Source organism: Thermochaetoides thermophila (assembly GCF_000221225.1).
Source record: "Thermochaetoides thermophila DSM 1495 unplaced genomic scaffold scf7180000011822, whole genome shotgun sequence".
Taxonomy (NCBI): domain Eukaryota; kingdom Fungi; phylum Ascomycota; class Sordariomycetes; order Sordariales; family Chaetomiaceae; genus Thermochaetoides; species Thermochaetoides thermophila.
Genome location: NW_006383038.1, coordinates 1,197,384 through 1,217,723, shown reverse-complemented (window position 1 = coordinate 1,217,723; position 20,340 = coordinate 1,197,384). Strand labels below are relative to the sequence as shown.

Sequence of the window (20,340 nt, the reverse complement as noted above, 5' to 3'; positions counted from 1 at the left end):
ACCTTCAATGGCATACTCCCGCACTTCCCTTCCTATCATCTTTCGCGGCCTCTCCGCCTGCCATCTTCGCAGACCGAGACCCGGCGCGCGACGGCAGCTCCAAGGGGAGCCCCACACCTGATCTTCCTAGCCCCGGCGAGGTCACGCCGTTGTCTGACCCCGTTCCTGATAACGGGAACGCACTAGCGTCGTCTCCTTGGACTCCATCAAGGTTGCGATCGACATTTTCTTGTCGTCGGCACTCTATCTTTTCAACCGTCACCATACCAGAAGGGTCGCTGACTTCCTTACGTCACAACCGCTTGGTGCAAACCTTGAACCTGTTCTGTTTCGAGATTCTCTCCTTCTCGACATGGTCCTCTCCGTTTCAGGGGCACATCGAGGGAGCTTCCAAGCAATGTCAACAAAGCGAAACCGTCGACGCCAATGAACGCTACGGACGCTCCCATCCCAATACTCGAGGCAGCACAAAGAACACTTGGGTCACTACCAGCACATCAAATTTCGGTATTTTGTTTTTTTATTTACACCACCGCCGCGAGAGCCGCAAGCCTTCCTTTTAAGCTAACCAACCCCGCGATAGCGGTGGAGGAGATAAAGATATTTGGTTTGGAGTTATTTCATATATACATCCACTTTGGCCCGACCGACCACCCGACCGAACAAAAGGACAAGCATTATCATCTACACAGCTTGACATCGCCAACAACTTCAAAAAAAGCAACAAACCAACGCAGCAAAAATATATCCCAGCCAACTTATTTCTACGCCCAAACGCCTCGCCAGGCCAGCAATCAATATTTCCCTCTTTTTTTTTTTACCAAGGGCCCAATCGCTACTTTAAAATGCAAAGTCATCCGAAGGTCTTAATAGAGGAAAAAGAGGAGATGAGCGTATCACGAAAAAAAAAGCAATCGCCCTTGTTTGCAAGACGCCTGCTGGAAGATCTTCCTTGACTACGCGAGACCGGCCACCGCCAGACGCACGAAAATCAAGAAGGGAGAACACAAACACCAAAGTCAAAAGCATAACCAGCAAACAATTAAGCTGCTGCGGCAGTTGGCTGGGGTCGCTGCTGCTGGGGTGGTTGTGGTGATTGCATCGGTGCTGGTGGTTGTTGCGGGTGCGGCGGCTGTTTCTGCTGCTGTTGCTGTTGTTGTTGTTGCTGTGGGTGCGGCTGCTGCCCGTGTTGCCCATGGTGCTGGGCTTGTGCTTGTGCTTGCGCTAATTGTTGATGTTGAGGGTGTCCGGGAGGGAGCAGCGACGGGCGTGGGCCCAGCGCTACGCGGGCCGTTAACCACGACGGGAGCGGGATAGACGCGCGGAACTTCAATGCGCGTGTGTCGAAGGGGTCTACCTCATACTGAGGCGGCTCATCTTCGTCATCAGACGACTGATCATACTTCCACCGATCGGCCACCTCGGGGTTGATGTCGTGAGGGGGACTAGCGAGTCCACGACGGTCAATCCATAACCGGTTGAGCCGACCAATGCGACGGCGATATGCCGGGTATGCTGGCCGGTGTTCTGCCATCTGTTCAGGCTGGCTGACGCCCCTGAACTGGAAGACATGTGGCGGGAACTCCGGCTTGTCTAGATCCATCTTCATCGGCTCCTCCTCGGATGAGGTTGAGGCCGGAGGTGTCATGAGGTACTGGGTCTTAGCTGGCCTGAAGCTGACTTCAGGCTGAGGACCACGCACGGGTGATAACGGCCCGCGTGTGAGGTCAACATGGTGACGGTTCCATTCACTATGGCTCTGCACCTTCTTCTCGATGTCGGCGCGGAGTTCGTTCTCCTTCTCGGCCAACCGATCAGACAACAGAGCAAGATCTTGCTCAGGAGGGCGGCCGTCTGACGACCGGACGGTAATACGAAGCTGCGTCGGCGGCGGTGGCCGCTGCACGGCAGGGACCTCTGAGGCCTTCCTTTTCGGAGGTGCAGGCTGGAACCAGCATCAGCATCGTGCGACGGTCAATGATTCTCAACATGGGGGAACTCACTCTCTCCTTTTGGTTGACAAGGTCCTCGTCGTCTGTCTTGATCCCGAGCCTGATCTTTTGCTGCTTGAGCTGCAACCTAGTCTCATATATGTCGCGATCTGCCTTGAGCAGCTCATACTTAAGCAGCTCGCGTTGATGAGACGCAAGGACCAGCTGACGACCCTCCTCAAGTTCTTTGCGCAACCGCTTGAGCTTGTCGGCACTCTGGACATCCCGAGCGCGCGTCTTCCGTGTTTGGCGGACTTCGCGACGCCGGAAGCAGACGTACGGATCCATGTCATCGGTTTCTTGATGCGTCTCGAACTTGATGGTGGGTTGCAGCGGTTTGTTGCCGCTGGCTTGCCGGCGGCTCTTCCAGTATTCATAGACCTCCTTAGCGTGCGGCATGATCTTGGTCTTGCAGTTTTCAATTTCTTGCAAGCCCTGAAGCATGTCGTCGTAAGGGACTATGGTCTGATCTATGGCGGCAAAGGGAGTTTTGATCTGGGCGGTCTCCTCGTAGACCTCCATGATCCTCTCGAAGTCATCCTCCGAGAGCTGGGCCGAGGGCGGCCGCTTCTTGTTGTACTCCTTGAGAAAGGCTTCATCATCCTCGTTCATGTCATACATACACCCAACGCTCTCTTCTACTGTTTGAGAAAAGCGTATATACGACGCTGGCTTGCTGTATGTCCGGAAGTAGAGCTCGTCATAATTGAGCTCGCTCTTTTGAGGGGGTGGCACGGGGATCTCTTTGTCCGCGGCCAACCCCGTAGTCTTCAGGACTGTCTGAAGATGGTATTCCTGTGGGCATGGAGGTCAGTACTGGCTCCCTTCTCTCCTCCAAAGGTGAGTGCACGTCGACGGGTGGTGATGGGCACCGCCCAAGATGACGTAATCACGTGACCCACCACGTGACCGACCGATCCGAACTGCGGGAGATTTCGACTCACATTTTCTTCTGCCTGCTCGACACCGGTCGCGATCTGAGCTTCAGTGCTGAGTTGTTCATACTCTGAAGGGTCGATCTGATGCTCTCTGAGCACCGCTAGCGTCGTTTTGACGCTCAGTTTCTTGTACCGAACTTTCCTGGTCGACATGGCTCTTGGACGCGGTAAGTGGGGCAAAAAGCCTGGGGAAACCCCTCGAAAAAAATTTATAGGTCATTCAGGACGCCATGCAAAAGCGGCTTGTTGATTTTTTTGATGGAAAACTGCGGTTGGTGCTGATATTTTGATGGCCAAAGTTTGGCCTCGCGATGGAGTGTCGTTGAGGTGCTGGCGCAAAGTTTGCTGTTTTCGCGGCGTGTTCCACGACTCTCGTCCTGGCGATTGGTCCTGAAAGGGGGCAACCCCACACTTCGCCTTGGCATGATAACAGTGCCCAGCGCCCGCCCATCAAATTCCCCCCCCCCCCCCCAAGAGGCGCAGCAGGCGCATGCCTGGTAGTTCCTCTCCTCCCTTCCTCCACAACACAACTCTGCCCAGCACCTGAGGCAACACTACTTCTGTTTGTCATTCGCAGGTCATCTTTCCATACGAACAGACCACAATTAAATCAAGAAAATTTATATCCATGCAATTCACTTATACTTTTATCGAGCGCACTGTTTTGGCGCTGCTAACTGACCGCATGTGGCCTGTGCCCTTCCTGTCCCTTGTGACACGGTCTCCCGCTTTTGTTGAAATGGCACGCTCCTCCCGCTGCCGCTGGTTGGCAGACCGGGAGATGATGTGGCTGGTGCAATTTGTGGCGCTATCCTTCCAGAGAAGCCGCCAAGACCCATGTTTAGGTACGCGGTCAGGACCGCAGCACTTAGGTCGTTGTCGGGCAGGTCGGGCAGCCGGCGCCCACGTTCCACCACTCGCCCGCCCGCTAGGCCTCCAGCAGTTGCGGACTACTGATTGCTTGGCTCTTCCCCGCCAGCTGGCCAGCTGCCACCCAAGCACCCCGCTTTCTTAAGACTAGCGGGTTGGTAGACGCTGCGGTTCATGCGGCGGTTGCTGCTTGCTAGGAACATTGGGGAAGCATTGGGCAAGCCTTCCACTAACTGGAACCTCCTACCTCCGTAAACCGTCCCGTACTCAACGTGCTTCATACAACCAATACCGATTTCCCGCCTACCCATCTGCCTTAGCCTTCTGCTTTAGCCTTGCGGTGGGAATAATACTATTCCCTCCCATTTCCCTGTCGAACTTAACGTTCCCTTTTTGCGACGCCCGACATCTGCGACCGAACTGCCGAAGTTTAGTTCTCTTTTGCCTTTTTCCTGCGACGGCACGTGTCCTACCTGCGAGCGAACACTCTCTGCGATAGCATAACTGAACGAGTGCGCAATCAGTCGCTGGGGTTTCGCCTCTGATCTGATATTACCCCAGCCGCTTCCCAAACTTCTTGATCGCTACCTACCCATCCGTGATCTAGCCTGCAATTCCTGAACTCGAGACAACCAGGCTTTCACCGGACATCCGAGCTCGACCTCAACGGAACGAGCGAACGAGCCTCGCACGAGACGTCGATATCGACCTGAAAGAAAGCCGATAGCCTACGGTATATTGACCGACAAGAAGGCGGATCCAAGCAAGCCCCATCTTGAAACCACATCAAAAGCCGACATCATGGGCAACACAACCAGTCAGGTGCTGGACAACATTGTCCAGGGGTCGAACTGTACGGTCCTATATTTTTTGAGAGCCCGTGGGAAGTTGAAGGGGGGAAATGCTGACCGGGGCTTTGTTGCGGCGGTGTAGTTGATCGGGAGGAGGTCGACCGTCTGCGCAAGAGGTTTATGAAGTTGGACAAGGTATGTTGGTATCCGTGGGGGATGGGAAGCATTAGAAGAGGCACGTCCAGCATGCTGACGGGCTACATCAGGACAGCTCGGGCACTATCGACCGGGAGGAGTTCCTTAGCTTGCCTCAGATCAGCTCTAACCCTCTGTAAGTTCCCCCGTGGATGATACTAATTTCAAAGAATTGGTAGCTAACCCATTTTTCAGTGCAACAAGGTATGCTCGAGCGACATTCCATATTCACCACCCATCACTAGCCGGAAAGAGATTCAGGAGAACCCCGGCTCGACCAGACTAACACCCCATTCCAGAATGATTGCAATCTTCGACGAGGACGGCGGCGGTGATGTAGACTTCCAAGAGTTCGTCTCCGGTCTGAGTGCCTTCTCCAGCAAGGGGAACAAGGAACAGAAGCTGCGCTTCGCCTTCAAGGTCTACGACAGTACGTCCTCTCACATACCCAGCCGTTGGGATAGACCGAGCTGACCAACCCCCCCTCCAGTTGACCGTGATGGTTACATCTCCAACGGCGAGCTGTTCATCGTGCTAAAGATGATGGTGGGCAACAACCTTAAGGATCAGCAGCTCCAGCAGATCGTCGACAAGACCATCATGGAGGCGGATCAGGATGGCGACGGCAAGATCAGCTTCGAGGAGTTCTGCCGCATGGTCGAATCGACGGATCTGGTGGCAAGCATGACGCTAGAAAACATCTGACAGCGACGTTTGGGACGGGTGTGGTATGAAGTACAGGGGCAAAAAAGAGGTGTTCGATGCGACGGTTCTGGATTACGAGGCGTTAGGGAGCACGCGTACGTACGTACGGACTTGTCTGCTACGTGTTGGTTGATGTGCTTTCATATAGCGTTTGATAGCTATGCTTTTCGCTAAGGTTCGTGAGCAAGAGAGCGTTTCCTGAATGTCCAGGTCAATGTCAACAATCATTGCGTTTTGAGCCATGTTGCCAAGGGGATCTAGAAAAGTGGGTCTATTGTACTTTCTAACAATATCCCTGCAAATCACTGTGGGGAAGCTGTTAAGACGCTACTTCTTGGCAAGTGGACAGTGCCGTAACTTCAGGATTTTCATGTTTTTTGCTTTCACTTGAGCCTCAATCTCAAGTTTTATCAACATCTCATCAGCGCAATGTCCAAAGAGGATTGGCGCCCCCTTTCTTGATGCCCTCAATTGATTGACATAACAAACAAAATCTGATTGCCGGATTCAATCAAAACAATATCCCGATAAAAATGTCAGCAGTCAAGAGGAAAATCCCGGCCAGCCTGCTGGAACGGCGTGTGAGACCGCGCTACGAACCAGAGCCAGATTCCGACGATCTCCAGGAGTATGATGACAGCAGCAGTGAGGCGCCCAGCGAAGAAGGCGTGCGCTCAGATGAGTCCGGGTCAGAGTCTGACTCTGGGTCGGAAAGCGAAGAGAGTGAGATGAGCGGGAGTGAGGATGAGGTATGTCTCTAAGTCCATCTGTTCAAGAGCATTACGCTAACAACTCGGCAGGGCTCAGATGATAGCTCAGACAGCGAAGCCAGCAAGAGTGAGGACGAGGCTTCCAAGTTGGACATCTCTCGGTTTACCTTCGGCGCCCTCGCCAAAGCCCAAGAAGCGCTGAGCAAGCAGACGGAAGACTCGGGTGATTCCTCCTCCGAGTCTGATTCCGACGACGGCCGCAAAAAGAAGGACGGCAAGGACAAAAAGTCCGACCAGAAAATCCCCAAACGCTCCAACAAGCACGCGCCCGTCGAGATGAGCGCCAAAAAGCCCGTCTCCCGCAAGCGCGACTTCCTCACCGTCACCGCCGAACTCAAGAAGCCCAAACCTCGCGACCCACGGTTCCTCCCAATACCCGGCACGCGCGGCTCGGGCAACCCCACCATCGAAGAAATCAAGGCCCGCAAGCGGTACGCATTCCTCGACGAGTACCGCGAATCCGAGATGCAGCAGCTCCGCGAGGCCATCGCCAAGACCAAGGATGCGGCAGCGAAAGAAAAGCTCCAGCGCGCGCTCATGTCGATGGAGAGCAAGAAGAAGGCGCAGGAGAGGAAGGATAAGGAGAGGGAGATCCTGGCGGAGCACAAGAAGAGGGAAAAGGAGCTGATCAAGAAGGGCAAGAAGCCGTTCTATCTGAAGAGGTCGGAGCAGAAGAAGAGATTGCTGGTCGAGCAGTACCAGGGTATGAAGAAGAAGCAGGTGGACAAGGCGATTCAGAGGAGGATGAAGAAGATTGCGGCGAAGGAGAGGAAGTTGTTGCCGACGGAGAGGAGGGGGAGGGAGGATCGGTAGACTTTAGGAGTCAGGAGAATTTAAAAGCTGGGACAGGGAAAGGAAAAAGGATTTTAGTGTTGAAGGGGAACGAGCTTTTATTACTTGGGATCTTGAATGGGGAAAGCAAAAAAAAAAATTAAAAAAGAAAGAAAGAAAGAAAGAAAGGACTAGAAGGATGATATCACAGAGCTTAATGAATTGCAAGATTACCATTGCGAAAGGAGTATAATGGTATCTGGTCTATAATATCCGTACAGTACAGTACTATACAATCCCGATGTCTACTCCTTCACATACCCCGATTTCCTCACAGCCTCTTCAAACAAATCCCTACACCTCACCCGGCTCCCCAACCTTGCACAAAGCAAAAATGCCCCGCTCAGCTTCCGGTGCAAGCTATACGTCTCTTCAGGCGGCGGCGCCAGCCGCTCGTGAATCATGACCGGGATCTGCGCCTTCACCCTCTCCGTAATCGTCTGTCCCCTGAAGTCATACACCTCTGGTGCGCTCTCCATAAACGGCTCCGCCAGCGTCAACACCGACGTGACGTGTGCGTCGAGCATGGTGCGTGATTCGTGTCCGGTCAGATAGCCCAGCTCTTCCGAGAGGGATTTCACGGCTGCGCGGTCGGCGCGAGAGGCTGCGTGCAGGAGGCGCACGTAGAGCGAGACGAACTCTTCAGGGTACTCCCGAGACGCGCCGAAATCGAGGAGTTCCAGCCGACCAGAGTTAGACGGGTTATACAAGAAGTTGGTCCAGTTCGGGTCAGTCTGCATAAACCGGAACTCGGTGATCTCCCGCAGACATAGCCGCAGAATCTGCGACCCAATCCAATCCCTCTGTGCCTGGTCCAACGCCGGCGCAGCCCTCGTCACCGCCGTCCCCGGCATCCACTCCATCGTAAGTACGTGCTTTCCACACGCCTCGCGATAGATCCTCGGCACGGCGAACACCCCATCATCAGCGAGCAACTCCCTATACCGTTCTGCACAGCCTGCCTCTCTCACATAATCACACTCCCACGCCAGCTCCGTCCTTGCATTCGCAATCGTCTTGTCCAGATACAGCCCCTTCGGCAGCAATTTCGTCGCGTTCAGCAATATCCCCAGGTTATCCAAATCCGAGTTGATACTATCGGCGACCCCAGGGAACTGGATCTTTACTGCGACCTGCTCGCCGGTGCTCTTCAGCTTGGCACGGTGCACCTGTCCTATGCTCGCCGCCGCGACCGGCGTCTCCTCAAACTCCTCGAACAACTCCCTCCAGTTCTCCCCCAAATTGTTCACCATAACTTTATCCCGCTGCCACCCCGGCATGTAATCTGCCCGATCCTGCACCCGCTGCAGCACCTCCTGTATCGCAGGCGGGAGCATCTTGGCGTCCTGGAAGGACATCATTTGCCCGAGTTTGAGGGCCGCGCCACGCATGCGGGAGAGCTTGGAGACAAGGCGCTCCATGTTGGCCGGCGAGAGCATCACGCTGCCGGTGTTGGAGCCGCCGCCAAAGGCGCGGGATAGGCCCTCGGTTAGGGCACCTGCGACCATGCCGGCGGCGAGTCCGCCGTAGTTCCAGAGGCGGGAGAGGCGTGTGGAGGGGACGGCGGATTCGCGGAGTTGGTGGCCGGGGGCGGCTGAGGAGATGGGGTTGGAGAGTTCTGCTACTAGGTTGGCGTCTTCCTGGGAGAGTTTGGGTTCGGGGGCTGGGCTGGGGGCTTCGGCTTTGACCTCGGGCTGGATTTCTTTTTCTTTTGGTGCCACCTCGACTGATGCTGGTGCAGGCTTGGGCTCAGCAATTTCAGGGGTGACCTCTTCGACGTTTTCTATCTCCTCGACCTGTGCCGGGGCAGCCTCTGGCTCGACCTTCGCAGGGGCAGGCTCTTCGACCTCTGTTGTCTCCTGAACTTGTACTGGTTCAGCCTGGGGCTCAGCTTTCACCTCTCCGACCTTCTCCGTGACCTCAATCCCCACCTGAACCTGGCGCTCCTCCTGCTTCTGCTCCTCAACTTGCTTGGCTTCTTCCTTTATCCCCTCCCCCTCAGACTCCTTACTGAGCTCAGCCTCGACTCCCTGCAACATCTCCAACACCTTCGGCAGCCCAGCAGCAGGCTTCTTTTTCAAAATCCCAATGCCTTCCAGACCCGCCAGAGATGGCTGGATAGGTTGGACAGGCGAAATGCTGGGCCCAAGCCTACCAATCCCTTGCTCACGTTGCTGCTTGAGCAAGTGGATTGTTCCGTTCGCCCAGGGGGCGGGGGTGAATTCCCTTGTTTGGGAGGGGGGCGTTGATGTCGAGGAGGAAGATTGGGCTTGCTCGGCTGGAGCTGAGGTAGAGGTTGTCAAAGGAGTGGGAGAGATTTCTTTCACTGAGCTGGGTGTTATGCTCTCGGGCCGTGTAGGTTGAGACTTCTGAACCGTTTGCTGCACCGTCTCAGTCTGTGTCGTTGTCTCTGTCTGAGCAGCCTTGGCCTCTTCAACTCTCACATCACCCTGCTGCTGCTGTTGCTTCTGCCCAACCTCATGCTGCTGCTGCTGCTGTATTTGCTCCCGCTTCTGCTCCTCACCTTTGGACTGCTCCTGAGCCTGCCCCTGCCCGGTCTTCTTCGTCTGCCCGTTACTGCCTCTCACCCTCATCGCCTGCCCGAGGATACTCGACTCTCGTGTGTAGCGGTCCCATTGGCGAGCGCGGAGGGCGATATGTTTGGAGGCGATGGAGCGAGAGGCTGAGGCGACCGCGGCGAGGTCGACTAGGATGTCGGCGAAGCGCATTTTTTTTTTTTCGGTTGCTTGGAAAGTAGGTATTGGGGGAAATTCAGAGGTGAAAAATATGATAGAGAGGGATGAGATAGAAGAAGGAAGTTTGGTTGTTGGCAGAGTGTGTTTCACCTCATCTCATGCTTCCATCTAAATCATGGATGAGAGAAATAGACAGAGAGAATGTTAGGGTTGGGGGGGGGGGGAATAACTGAGCGACTTTATATGATGGATGACAGCTCTGTTTTTGAGTGTTCAAGTTGGCCACAAACTCATGCAATCAGAAAACCACCAACTCGTAGTTCTGATCCTGAATTCTCTTCATTCCTGTCCTTTTATTCGTTTCTTTCAGCCCCCTTCATGGAAAAAAAAAACCCCCCTGGTTGAGTATCGGTCCGGTAGGTTAGTCCTCATCGGTGGAGTTCAATGCCGAGGAGCCGCAAAATTTTGGGGTATGAGGGAAAAGGCTGCTGGGAAACCCTGGTCGCTGTTAAAGGGCCCCCTGCTTAGCGCTGGTACGTCGACCCGAACTGCTGGGTTTCAGCTCTTGGACTGCTGGACTTGGGAATCATATGCCGCGTGGGGGGGGGGGGGCATTGACATCTTATTGTCACAATCCAGAACAACAATCGAAGTAGACGGAAGCGGTCTTCTTTACTTAGTGGGCATAAAATGGTCATAGAAAGCTAAGCAACTGTTTGGAGATTAGAATCAATGAGAATTCTTCTATATCCTGTGCTTCTATGGGTATCATGCATCATCAATCCTTAAAACCACAAATCAGACAAATCGCCGAGCGACCCCCAACCAAGCCACTCTCCAAATACTCAGACTTTGTTTTTTTTTTAAAAAAAATACTCACCCAAAAACACGTCCATCTTCTCATCACTTATTATTTCTTGGAGCCTCCTGCCCTCTTGACCGTCCTCGGCGTAGCAACAACCCTCTCGCTAAATGGACTCACCCCTCCCCCGAATGTACTTCCCACAACCTTCCCAAGCAACCTCTGCGCGGCAGGCGTCAAATTCCCCGCCGCCATTCTCCCTCCCGGCGTCATACTCCTCACCGTCGCCGGAGTCCCTACCCCTGACACCTTCCCCGTCACCCCAAGCCTAGAGGCTTCCCTCCTCGAAGCAGCGATCTTCTCCACCATCCGGTGATGCAGCTCCTCTCTCTTCCTCACCGGCTGCAGCGAAAAAGGGTTGGGGGTGGGATCGCCGGGGCCGAGCTCGATTTCTGGGAGGGGGTCTTTCTTCTTCTTCTTGCTAGCACGAGGTTCGGGGGATGGCGACCGGTCGGAGACAAAGGCGTAGCCATTCACCCTAGGGGTCTCCCCACCTGCTGTGGTACTGGGCGCGATGCTGGACTCGGCGTCGCAGGGTCGTCTGTGCCCGGCGATGGCGAGGCGGATTTCGGAGAGGGAGGGAGACCCTGCTCGGGTACTCCTATTATCGCTCGTGCTGCCGCTGTTGGCGTCTTTGATCGTCGCGGTGGGGGGTAATGGCGCGCGGGTGTTTGCGTAAACGATCTTCTTCGGCGGGGCGCGGGACTCGGCGGCCTGGCGCTCGGCTACCGTTTGCAGTCCACGCTCCTCGATGCCGTCGGGGACGAACATGAGCTGGTTGCGCGGGTTGTCGATTTTCCAGGTGTCAGGGGCTGCGGGGCGGTCGGGGACGTCAGCGGAGTCGCGGATAGCGAGACGGTCGCGCTTGAAGCCGTCGTCGACGAGGGAGCCGCGTTGGGCGAGCAGCTTGGCCTCGACTTCTTTTTGCTTGAGTTGTTGCTTGGACGGTAGCTTGTTCCCTGTCCACAGCCAAGCGTATTTCTCTGCTTTCTTCTGGTTCTGCTTGTCGAGCAGCTTGTAGAAGGATTCGTTGTCTTCGGAGGTGTATTTCGCCTGGAAGGCGGCCAATGACAGGGAGGTATCAACCGCCGGTTTCGCCGCCGTCGCGGCCGTGGCATTCGACGCCATCGAAGCAGGCGTATCCCCCACAAATCCCACAGGCGTCCTGCCCGCCGCGCCCTGCAGCCCATTCCTCAGCGGCGTGGCGAGCAAGTCCCGCCTCCGGCCGGGCGTCATGACGGACTTGAGCCGGCGCGCGGCGCTCTCAATCCACTCCTCGTCTTTGGACTCGAGCGCATCGAGGTATTCTTTTTGCGTCTCAATCTCGAGCAGGCCCGGGAAGAAGTCGCGGGCGATGATATGCGAGAGGGCCTCGGTGTAGGTGTCTTCGTCGAGGACGTGCTTGGGGCGCGCGATGCGTTTCGCGGGGGGCGGCGGGGGCATCAGCTCCGTGTCGGAGCGCTTGCGGATGAGGGCTTTGTCTGTCATGGTGTGATGATGGTTGGATTATGAAGAGGTTGAGGATGGTTGATGTTGAGAAAGGAGAGGGGGGGGGGTAGGGGGGAACGGCGCGGCCAGCGAGGTCACGAGCTGACGATAAGATACGATCGCGGATGAGGTGGTTAATTACGCGGAATGGTTACGGTATATTACGTGCCAAGACGTAAGTGACCTTTAATGTCAAAACACGAGATCAGGACGCTATGCAATGATTGAGGCCACACACGGGCACATGCACTTAAGCGGTGTGCAACGGTCGTGGCGCAAAGCTCGATTCAACTGATGGCATCCGGCAATCTCAAATGTCTGTTTTACCAACTCGCACATGATTCTCAAAACAACTCTCTCTCTCCTTCTCTCTCTCTCTCTCTCTCTCTCTCTCTCTCTCTCTCTCTCGAATCTAATCTCCCAGGCTGACCTCAAGGCAGTTTCTCCCCTGCCAGGGCAGCATCTCACGCTCAGCACACCGATCGCAGCCCAGTGGATCCGCCCCGCCGCTCGGTCCGCGCGCCCCACATGGCGATCAGGTCCACTCCAGCTCGGCATGCCAGTAGGCGGCGGCGGTATTGTTGTTGGCTTCAGCTCGCTGCTGTTTGTCTGGACGGAACAGATCGGCAATCAAGTCAACATCTTTGGGCATTCTCATTCTATATACAGCCCCTCCTCCTCTTGAAGTTGAACAGAAAATCAGAAAAATTCATCTGTCTTATCTAGATACTTGGGCATATGACCCTTCTTATCCTCTTTAATCTCTTCTTATCTATGATAACTCATGAGGGCAACACTCTCGGGCTTTTTTTTGTACTTCACCAGACCCTCGTAGTCGGCCAGGTCGTGTTGTGTACCACCCTACCTCACACACACAGGCCAGGTCCCCCAGCGGGCACACGCATTTGTGCCAGACGGGACGCCGCAAGGCGTGGGCTTCCGCCGATCACATACACACACCACACACCACGAGCAAAAACAAACGGGTAGCCATGCAACATGCAATCAGCACGCGGCCTGGCGTGCGTCCCAGCAAGCACAGTCCCGGTCCCCGGCAGGCAGGCCGGCCGTCAGGCCGTCAGCAGCCGGCGATTTCCTTCCCCCCGTCCTAAGAATTTCAAGAATCAAGCAGCATGAAGTAGGCACCCTGTGGTAGGTCAGCAGGCTGTATCAGCACCCCCAACACCATCATGATTGGACATAATCAGTCATGGAGGGTGGCTGATAACCCGGGTATTGGTCGCGAACAAAAAGAAAAAAAATGCAGATTATTAAGGCATATCTGATCCGCAGCAAGATAAAGTATTGGGGGCCTATCCAGGGTTGAGTGAGTCTCCTTCGGCCGTGGTGATAGGTAGGTGATCTCATCATCCATCGGGTGCGAAAACCAACTAGGACTAGGACCTACTAGGAACTGGGCTTGTGAGACAGCCAGTAGTCCCAGACCTAGACCTGAACCAGGACTGGACTGGACTGGACTGAACTGGACTTAGATGGGCACAGCACCTAGCACACGGACCTACATACGCTTGATTACGCCGCCTCAAGGGAGAATATTTTTTTTCTTCGTTTCATGCTTGATTTTAACCTGTTGCTGCTTTGTTCTGCTCGGTCGCTTCCAGGCTCCAGCTCCCATAAGCTGTTAAAGCTTTTTAACCACTTTTAACCCTTGTGGCGGTTGCAGGACGGGCCCTCCATATCCGTCCGTTTTGCAGCCTTGTGTTTCTCATTCTCTCTCCCTTCTTTTTTTTTTTGTTCCCTCCCTCTTCTTTGATTCCTTGCCTTTTGACTCGAGCCCCTGCCACCTAGCTCAGTCTAGCCCCCAAGCAAGTTCGGGATAGACGGAATCTTGTCCTGAGTCCTGACCCTGACCACGGTCGCAGTCGGTGTTGCAAGCTAGCTTTCAAGCTGCATCTTCGCTACGGCTGGAATCGAAGTCCCTGGATCGCGATTCAGCGGACAATTTTTGGAGCTTCTGCAGATTACTGTCGGCTATCGGCGATCGAGCCTCGTGTTTGAAGCTAGGCTAGGCACGCCACGCTGCCTTGTTCGGTCCCTGCTTCCGACGCCTAGCTCCCTAGCTCTTTGAAATAGTCAATGACTAAAGAGTGTTGACGTCGCCAACAACGCCAACAACAACAACAACAACAACAACAACAACAACAACAACAAGAAAAAAGTATCGCCAACATTTTTACCTTTCACCTCGAGAATATTGCCGCAGCTATCAAGCTATCAATCTCAGAGCCCAACATCAATCTATCCAAAACACTATCAATTGGCTCCGAGCAACAGCGGCTCAATTATTTGATGCTCTGAGTAACCCTAACCCACAACGACGTCATTACCAAACACGGCTCATTCAACCCACATCAATCCCACATCAATCCCAACCCAAACCACAACCATGACCCGTAAACTCCTCCTCTTCGAAAACCCCCCTCCTTCCTCTTCAATCCCAGACCCCGAACCCGACCCCGACAAAACCTGCCCTATCTGCCAAGAACTCATCGGCACGCGCCACCCGGACGGCACTATTGAGACCTGGGCCACCCTGCCCTGCGGCCACTTCTTCGGCGACCATTGCATCAAACGCTATCTCTTCATCGCCGCGCACGATCAGCCATCGTGTCCGATCTGTCGGGACCCGGTACATCACCGGTGTGGACATCCCGTGCTTCCCATTGTGTTGGGGGATCGGGCGAAGGAACGGGCGTGGGGGAGGGGGGAGAAGAATAGAAAAGGGGGGAGGTTTTTCCCCGAGGGGATGCCCAGTGCCCCGGCGATACTGTGTAATTATTGTAGAGATCCCCATGCTAGGCAGGGTGAGACGATCGTCGCGGGGGGGCAGGTGAGGTCTCAACCTCCGGGCCCTCCCGGGAGCGAGGGACATACTATTATTCAAATTATCCGCCCTGCTCAGACTCATGAAAGTGGGAAGTGGTGGCGTACACCGCTGAGGTGGCTAAGTAAATTGGTTCCTACGGGGAGGATTACGAAGAGGAGAAGGACGTTTAGCGTTGCGATGCCGGGGAGGATGGGGTTGAGTACTAGTTCGAGTTCGTCGTCGACGAATAGTGAGATTGGTTGGGGGTTTAGGGGTGCGGCGGCAGGGCAGAGGAGGGTTGGGACGAATGGGACGGATAGAGGGGGTTGGCAGGGCCCGCGGATAGATCGTTGGCCGAGGGAGCGGGATTTGGCGTGGGAGAAGTGGTATTTGGAGCAGACGCCTAGGGGGGTTTAGGAGTACGTTGCTTACTTTGGGATATGGATGGATTTGGCATTGTGCATGTAGTGGGTTGGGCTGGATCTGGAGATAAGGGAAAGAAGGGAGGGGGGAGGGGGGAGGAGAAAGGGGGCAGGTAAACAAGGACAGGACATGTTTGGGGTGTATAGGAAGACAGGGTCGGCTGCTGGACTTAAGCTGGACTTGTATGGGAGTTTTTGCGAATTTTGGATTTCGGGTGTTGGTCGTACATGGACTGGTAGTTGGGTCTTTTCTCAACGACTTTGTATATGGCACATTTGACTTGGTTATAACTTTGCTCTTCGTGCCCTGTTATGTGACACAGCGAGGGTTGCGTAGGACGACTGGAAAAAAGGGGGACTTACTTTAGTCCAGGTACCAGGTTTTTGATTGGCTTTGGACGTTCAGGCTTCTAGTCTTCTAACTTATAGATGCGTTGGTGGGTTTTGTGTAGGATTTCTTTAGTTGGGCCAGTTATGTCTGACCTACGAATTAACCTACTTCAAGGCCTTAACGAGATATGTCATCTTTATCATAGTTCAGGGCATGCCTCATATAACAAACACTCGAAAGAAGCTTCTCACTTCATGACGGCTGTTGTTAATCATCCATATTGGCTCTTAAAAGCATTGACTGCCCTGGGAGTTCTGCCCTGATGCCTGCCTTTATGTAGCTGGATTAACGCAACTTCAATTGATCATCCACACCCCACCATCCACACCATTAACAAGCCAGTTCATAAGCCCCTCTAGGCTTGTCAGTCAAAAGACTAGCTCTCTTCTTCCAACTGCCACAAAGCCATACCCATTCCAACATTCACATAACCAATTTTCCAAGCCAATATGTGCATCAGCTTCTACAACGTGCACTGCTGCAACTGCCTTAAGCTCACAAATACCGTCCCCTGCAGGCTGCTGTGGCTCGGACAGGAGTGCGTGATGAAAACGAACTATGTGGACATCTCCACGCTGTGCGACTCGTGGGGATACTCCAAAATGTGGAAGTAATACATGGGCAACAAGAAGGATGCGGGCAAGAAGGGGAAGGTCGGCCAGAGGCAGGGCGGCGGGAGTTGTAGATTGTAGGTTAAAGCTGACTGAATGGATGCTTAAGGGGGTCGGACATGGACTGCTAGGAAGGGTTTAGCTTAATGACATTGTTTATGGGGCAATTGTGATTTGGTCTTGACGCGCTCTTTGTTCTTTATGTGTGTGTGTGTGTGTGTGTGTGTGCGTGTGGCCGATGAGAGCTGTCATGCATTTCGAGTAAGGTACCTTGTAGACAACGGGACTTAGTAAGGCATTTATCTGGCTTTGGTTCTTCGAATCTTTGATCTCGGCATAGATGGATCAATGGCTTTGTTTTTGGCACTTCTAGGCCTACTGCACTGCAACTACGGATTAGCCTGATCATATGCTCTGGAGAGATCTGTCATTTCAAATCAGAGTTCAGGACATGGCTCGTATGTAGATTGAAAGACACTGTTAGTTTTCATAATTATTGTAAACCATTCATAATGACACTCCATAGCATTCGTCTTGCAAATTCTCTTCTCCTGCTTATATGGAATGGAATCAACGCTCATACGGTCTCGGTCCTACCCATACCATTCAAGCACCAGGAGATCGAGGGACGCTCTCTCAAGTGAAGAGGAAGCCCTCGTATCCAGAGACGACCTTTTCCATTTTTGCATCCACCAAGCCTGTCAAAGGCTCCAAGAAAAAGGTCCCAAAACCAACCAAGATGTGCACCAGAGTTTACTACCACTTCCGCTGCGGCTGCAAGAAACTCAGGAACACTGTCCCCTGCAGGCTGCTATGGCTCGGAAAGGACTGTGAATCAAAGACGGACGACGTAATTCTCCCCTCGGCATGCGAGTGGTGGGGCTGTCCAATACCGATTATGGAGGCTATGAGGGAGATGAAGAAACGGAAACAGAAGAAGAAAAAGAGGTGCCACGCTCTGGCTAGACTCTCGAGACATTCCAGGCTGAGTGAGATCGTGACTAAAGGTTTTGTCAGTTAAAGACTGTTACGATTTAATTCTGAGTAGACATTGATTGGTTTGTCGTGCGGTCGGATATATTGCTCCTGAGAAGGGACGGTGAGTGAACATGAAGATTTTGGTTTCATCATAGCGGCAGTGAACAGACAAAGTTGATAGTAATAGCTCCCGCTACTACTATTTTGAATCCTATATATACCACTCGATCATGTCATCACGTGGCACATCAACGCTTATCAAATTGATCGTTCACTTAGCAGTTGCAGAGTGAACACTCTCAGTTCCTACAACTCATCAAGAACTGCAGTTCCTCCATCCACAAAGCACATAAGTTTCCAACAGGACCCCCAGCAAGATGTGCGACACCTCGTGGAAACGCTTCTGTTACGGCCACACAGAGTTCATTAACCACCTTCCCCTGGGTGTTCATGACACTAGGCCAGGACTTGTGAAGCTGAAGGGCTGACCGTAGACTACAGCCGGACATGTAGGAGTGAGGAGTGCCAGAAAAAGAAGGCGGGGGATTTTGGGGGGGGGTGGGCTTATTGCTAGGGAATCCTGTAGGTTTCAACCCTATCTTTCGATCGAAGGGGTGATTCGAGGGGTAAGGGATGTGTAATTTAGGCTGGAAGAAGGGGAAGGGTAGGGTTCAAGTCACATTCAGCAGGACTGGACTAGGACAAAACAATACTATTAGATAACATTGAAAAGAGAATCAAAGCATAGAGAACACCTCGTCACTGAGAGTTTTGATGGTGAATGCCACCCCCATGCGTCAATCATTGCTCCAGATGTTTTGGAGGACTTATATACGATTTCAGATGCGGGGAGATTCAATACTAAAAAGAGTCTGATGCTTGTAATGCTCATGGGAGTGGTTTCTGAACCATCCGAGGAGGAAGTCTGAGATATGGACTAGCTCAAGAAAATACAAACCCATATTACCCCGAAGACCCATAATCCTGCGTGATGATTGTGCCTTGTCAGAAGTCGGAGAGCGAGCCGAGGGAGGAGATGACATTTATCAACTCATTCCCCAGGTAGCTCCACAGTGGGGCGCATAAGGCTGCCATCCCCACACCCCACATGAATATTACGCTGGCTGTAATCTTACACCCGCAACCTTCAATTCATCCATCAAGACCACGACGCAACATTCCTCAACTCTAACCTCAACCCATCATTACTTTCACCTCCAGCTCTCAAAATGCGATTCCGCACCGACCTCCGTAACGTGCGCACCTTCTCCAGTAAGCAACCCTTATCTTGCCTCTCAACGGCTAGCCAAATGCTAACAACACTTCCCCCTCCCCCCTCAACCAACCTCAAGAACTAACCGCTGCCCTCTCGTCCCTCGAGAAAATCGCCTGGGTCCGTCTCGACGACGACACTGTGCGCTTTACCGTTATCCCCGACACCGGCTCACAAGTCTGGGCCTCCCTCTCTGTACCCCTCATCTTCGACAACTACCACATCCAGTCCGCCGAGCCAAACAACACCATAAACCTCGAACTCCCCCTCCAACCTTTACTCCGCGCACTCAAATCTGCCATTGGGTCCAGCTACGCCAACTTGAGATTAACAAAAAAAGATGGCCTCCCTATGCTGAGCATGACAATCCACACCATGACGCGGGACAGTGGGGGTGAAGCGCGGGGGCGTAAGGCCCCTGGCTTTGGGGCCAACTCGGGGGAAGCAGAAGAAGACCATTTCACCTCCCAATCCTTTGCCCCCGAGCCGTTAGAACTCACTATGAAGCGCGAGCGCGAAAAAATCATCACACAAGATATACCAGTCCGCGTCCTGCACCCCGACACAGTCGAGACAATCATGCAACCAAAAGTGCGCGAGCCAGACGTGCACATCCAGCTTCCACCTTTGCTTCAGCTGAAAGCCATCTCCGACCGGTTCACCAAGCTCGCCCTTACAACCTCCACCAACTCCAGATACTCCACTCCAAAATTAGTCCTCCAAGCCAACATGCATGGCAGCCTCCGCCTCTCCCTGCACACCGACACTCTCTCCATAACTTCCACCTGGACAGGGTTAGAAAACCCCGAGCTGGACGAGTCCCAATTGCCCGTTCCCATCGAGGAACACCCATCGACAATATTCAAGCGCGCCGGGCCAGACCGGTGGGCGACGGTGAGGGTGGATGGGCGAGATTGGAGCCGAGTGTTGAGTGTGGGGAGGTTGGAGGGGCGGGTGATTGCTTGTTTTTGCGACGAACATGCGCTAATATTGTATGTGTATGTGCCGCATTTGGATGGCGGGGACCAGGGGAGGGAGGAGAGGGGGGTCGGGGGGGAGAGAGAAGATGTTGTTACGGTGAGTTCCCTTGCTCTTCAGGTGGTGTTGATGTTGAGGATGTGAGTTTTAGTGCTGACTGAAAGCAAGTATTATGTGTCGTCGTTTAGTGCCTGAGCACACGTATCGCTGGCTGGGGTGGAGATTTGCTGAGATACCACCATCTACAGGGCTCGGATTAGGTCATCAAGGGACACGATTTGGACGGCGTTATGGTTACGGATGGAGCTACAAGGACAACAGGCTAAGTATAAAACGGAGCTGTCTTTTGCTACACTGGGATGTACAACCTCATGATAATGATAATACATAACCCCAAGCTGTTCGGGTTCGCTCATCCGACGTATGCCAAACCATCCGCAGTTTTCTGTTCGTGAGTCTCATTGAAAAGGTTGAAAAAGGAGTTATTTCCGATCTCAAAGCAGGTCTCGTACGTCAATAGCGGCCGTCGTTTATAGCGATCCGACGTACATGAAGTATACGCAGTTTTTCATTGGCAATCATCACACCTTGAAGCTTATTAACGGATCTAATCTTAAAACATGTAACATGTTGCTCTAAACAGGCAACAAGCCAAAGCAAAGCAAAGCAAAACCAGACGATAGAGGTCAACTCATAGTTTATACAAGTCATTCCCTTCCCCCC

General features: G+C 53.4%; 7 protein-coding genes across 7 annotated transcripts; 4 read left to right on the top strand and 3 right to left on the bottom strand.

The window, feature by feature from the left end:
• Positions 1 to 1,042: 1,042 nt before the first annotated feature.
• Positions 1,043 to 3,082, bottom strand: CTHT_0067730 (putative enhancer of polycomb protein; the record flags this gene model as incomplete). Its single annotated transcript, XM_006697001.1, has 3 exons — positions 1,043 to 1,945; positions 2,004 to 2,786; positions 2,936 to 3,082. 3 exons carry the CDS (start codon positions 3,080 to 3,082, stop codon positions 1,043 to 1,045), a joined length of 1,833 nt encoding a protein of 610 aa, XP_006697064.1.
• A 1,518-nt stretch (positions 3,083 to 4,600) lies between these two features.
• On the top strand, positions 4,601 to 5,490 carry CTHT_0067720 (putative calcineurin protein; the record flags this gene model as incomplete). The annotated part of the gene is made up of 6 exons (XM_006697000.1): positions 4,601 to 4,652; positions 4,733 to 4,785; positions 4,857 to 4,921; positions 4,981 to 4,989; positions 5,085 to 5,215; positions 5,276 to 5,490. The coding sequence occupies 6 exons, from the start codon at positions 4,601 to 4,603 to the stop codon at positions 5,488 to 5,490; spliced, it is 525 nt and encodes a 174-aa protein (XP_006697063.1).
• Positions 5,491 to 6,023: 533 nt separating this feature from the next.
• On the top strand, positions 6,024 to 7,073 carry CTHT_0067710 (uncharacterized protein; the record flags this gene model as incomplete). The annotated part of the gene is made up of 2 exons (XM_006696999.1): positions 6,024 to 6,239; positions 6,291 to 7,073. 2 exons carry the CDS (start codon positions 6,024 to 6,026, stop codon positions 7,071 to 7,073), a joined length of 999 nt encoding a protein of 332 aa, XP_006697062.1.
• Positions 7,074 to 7,336: 263 nt separating this feature from the next.
• Positions 7,337 to 9,820, bottom strand: CTHT_0067700 (uncharacterized protein; the record flags this gene model as incomplete). Its single annotated transcript, XM_006696998.1, has 1 exon — positions 7,337 to 9,820. One exon carries the CDS (start codon positions 9,818 to 9,820, stop codon positions 7,337 to 7,339), a length of 2,484 nt encoding a protein of 827 aa, XP_006697061.1.
• An 877-nt stretch (positions 9,821 to 10,697) lies between these two features.
• On the bottom strand, positions 10,698 to 12,137 carry CTHT_0067690 (uncharacterized protein; the record flags this gene model as incomplete). The annotated part of the gene is made up of 1 exon (XM_006696997.1): positions 10,698 to 12,137. The coding sequence occupies one exon, from the start codon at positions 12,135 to 12,137 to the stop codon at positions 10,698 to 10,700; it is 1,440 nt and encodes a 479-aa protein (XP_006697060.1).
• Positions 12,138 to 14,544: 2,407 nt separating this feature from the next.
• CTHT_0067680 (uncharacterized protein) lies at positions 14,545 to 15,381 on the top strand (the record flags this gene model as incomplete). Its single annotated transcript, XM_006696996.1, has 1 exon — positions 14,545 to 15,381. One exon carries the CDS (start codon positions 14,545 to 14,547, stop codon positions 15,379 to 15,381), a length of 837 nt encoding a protein of 278 aa, XP_006697059.1.
• A 3,214-nt stretch (positions 15,382 to 18,595) lies between these two features.
• On the top strand, positions 18,596 to 19,943 carry CTHT_0067670 (checkpoint protein hus1-like protein; the record flags this gene model as incomplete). Its single annotated transcript, XM_006696995.1, has 3 exons — positions 18,596 to 18,638; positions 18,719 to 19,716; positions 19,878 to 19,943. The coding sequence occupies 3 exons, from the start codon at positions 18,596 to 18,598 to the stop codon at positions 19,941 to 19,943; spliced, it is 1,107 nt and encodes a 368-aa protein (XP_006697058.1).
• Positions 19,944 to 20,340: the final 397 nt, after the last annotated feature.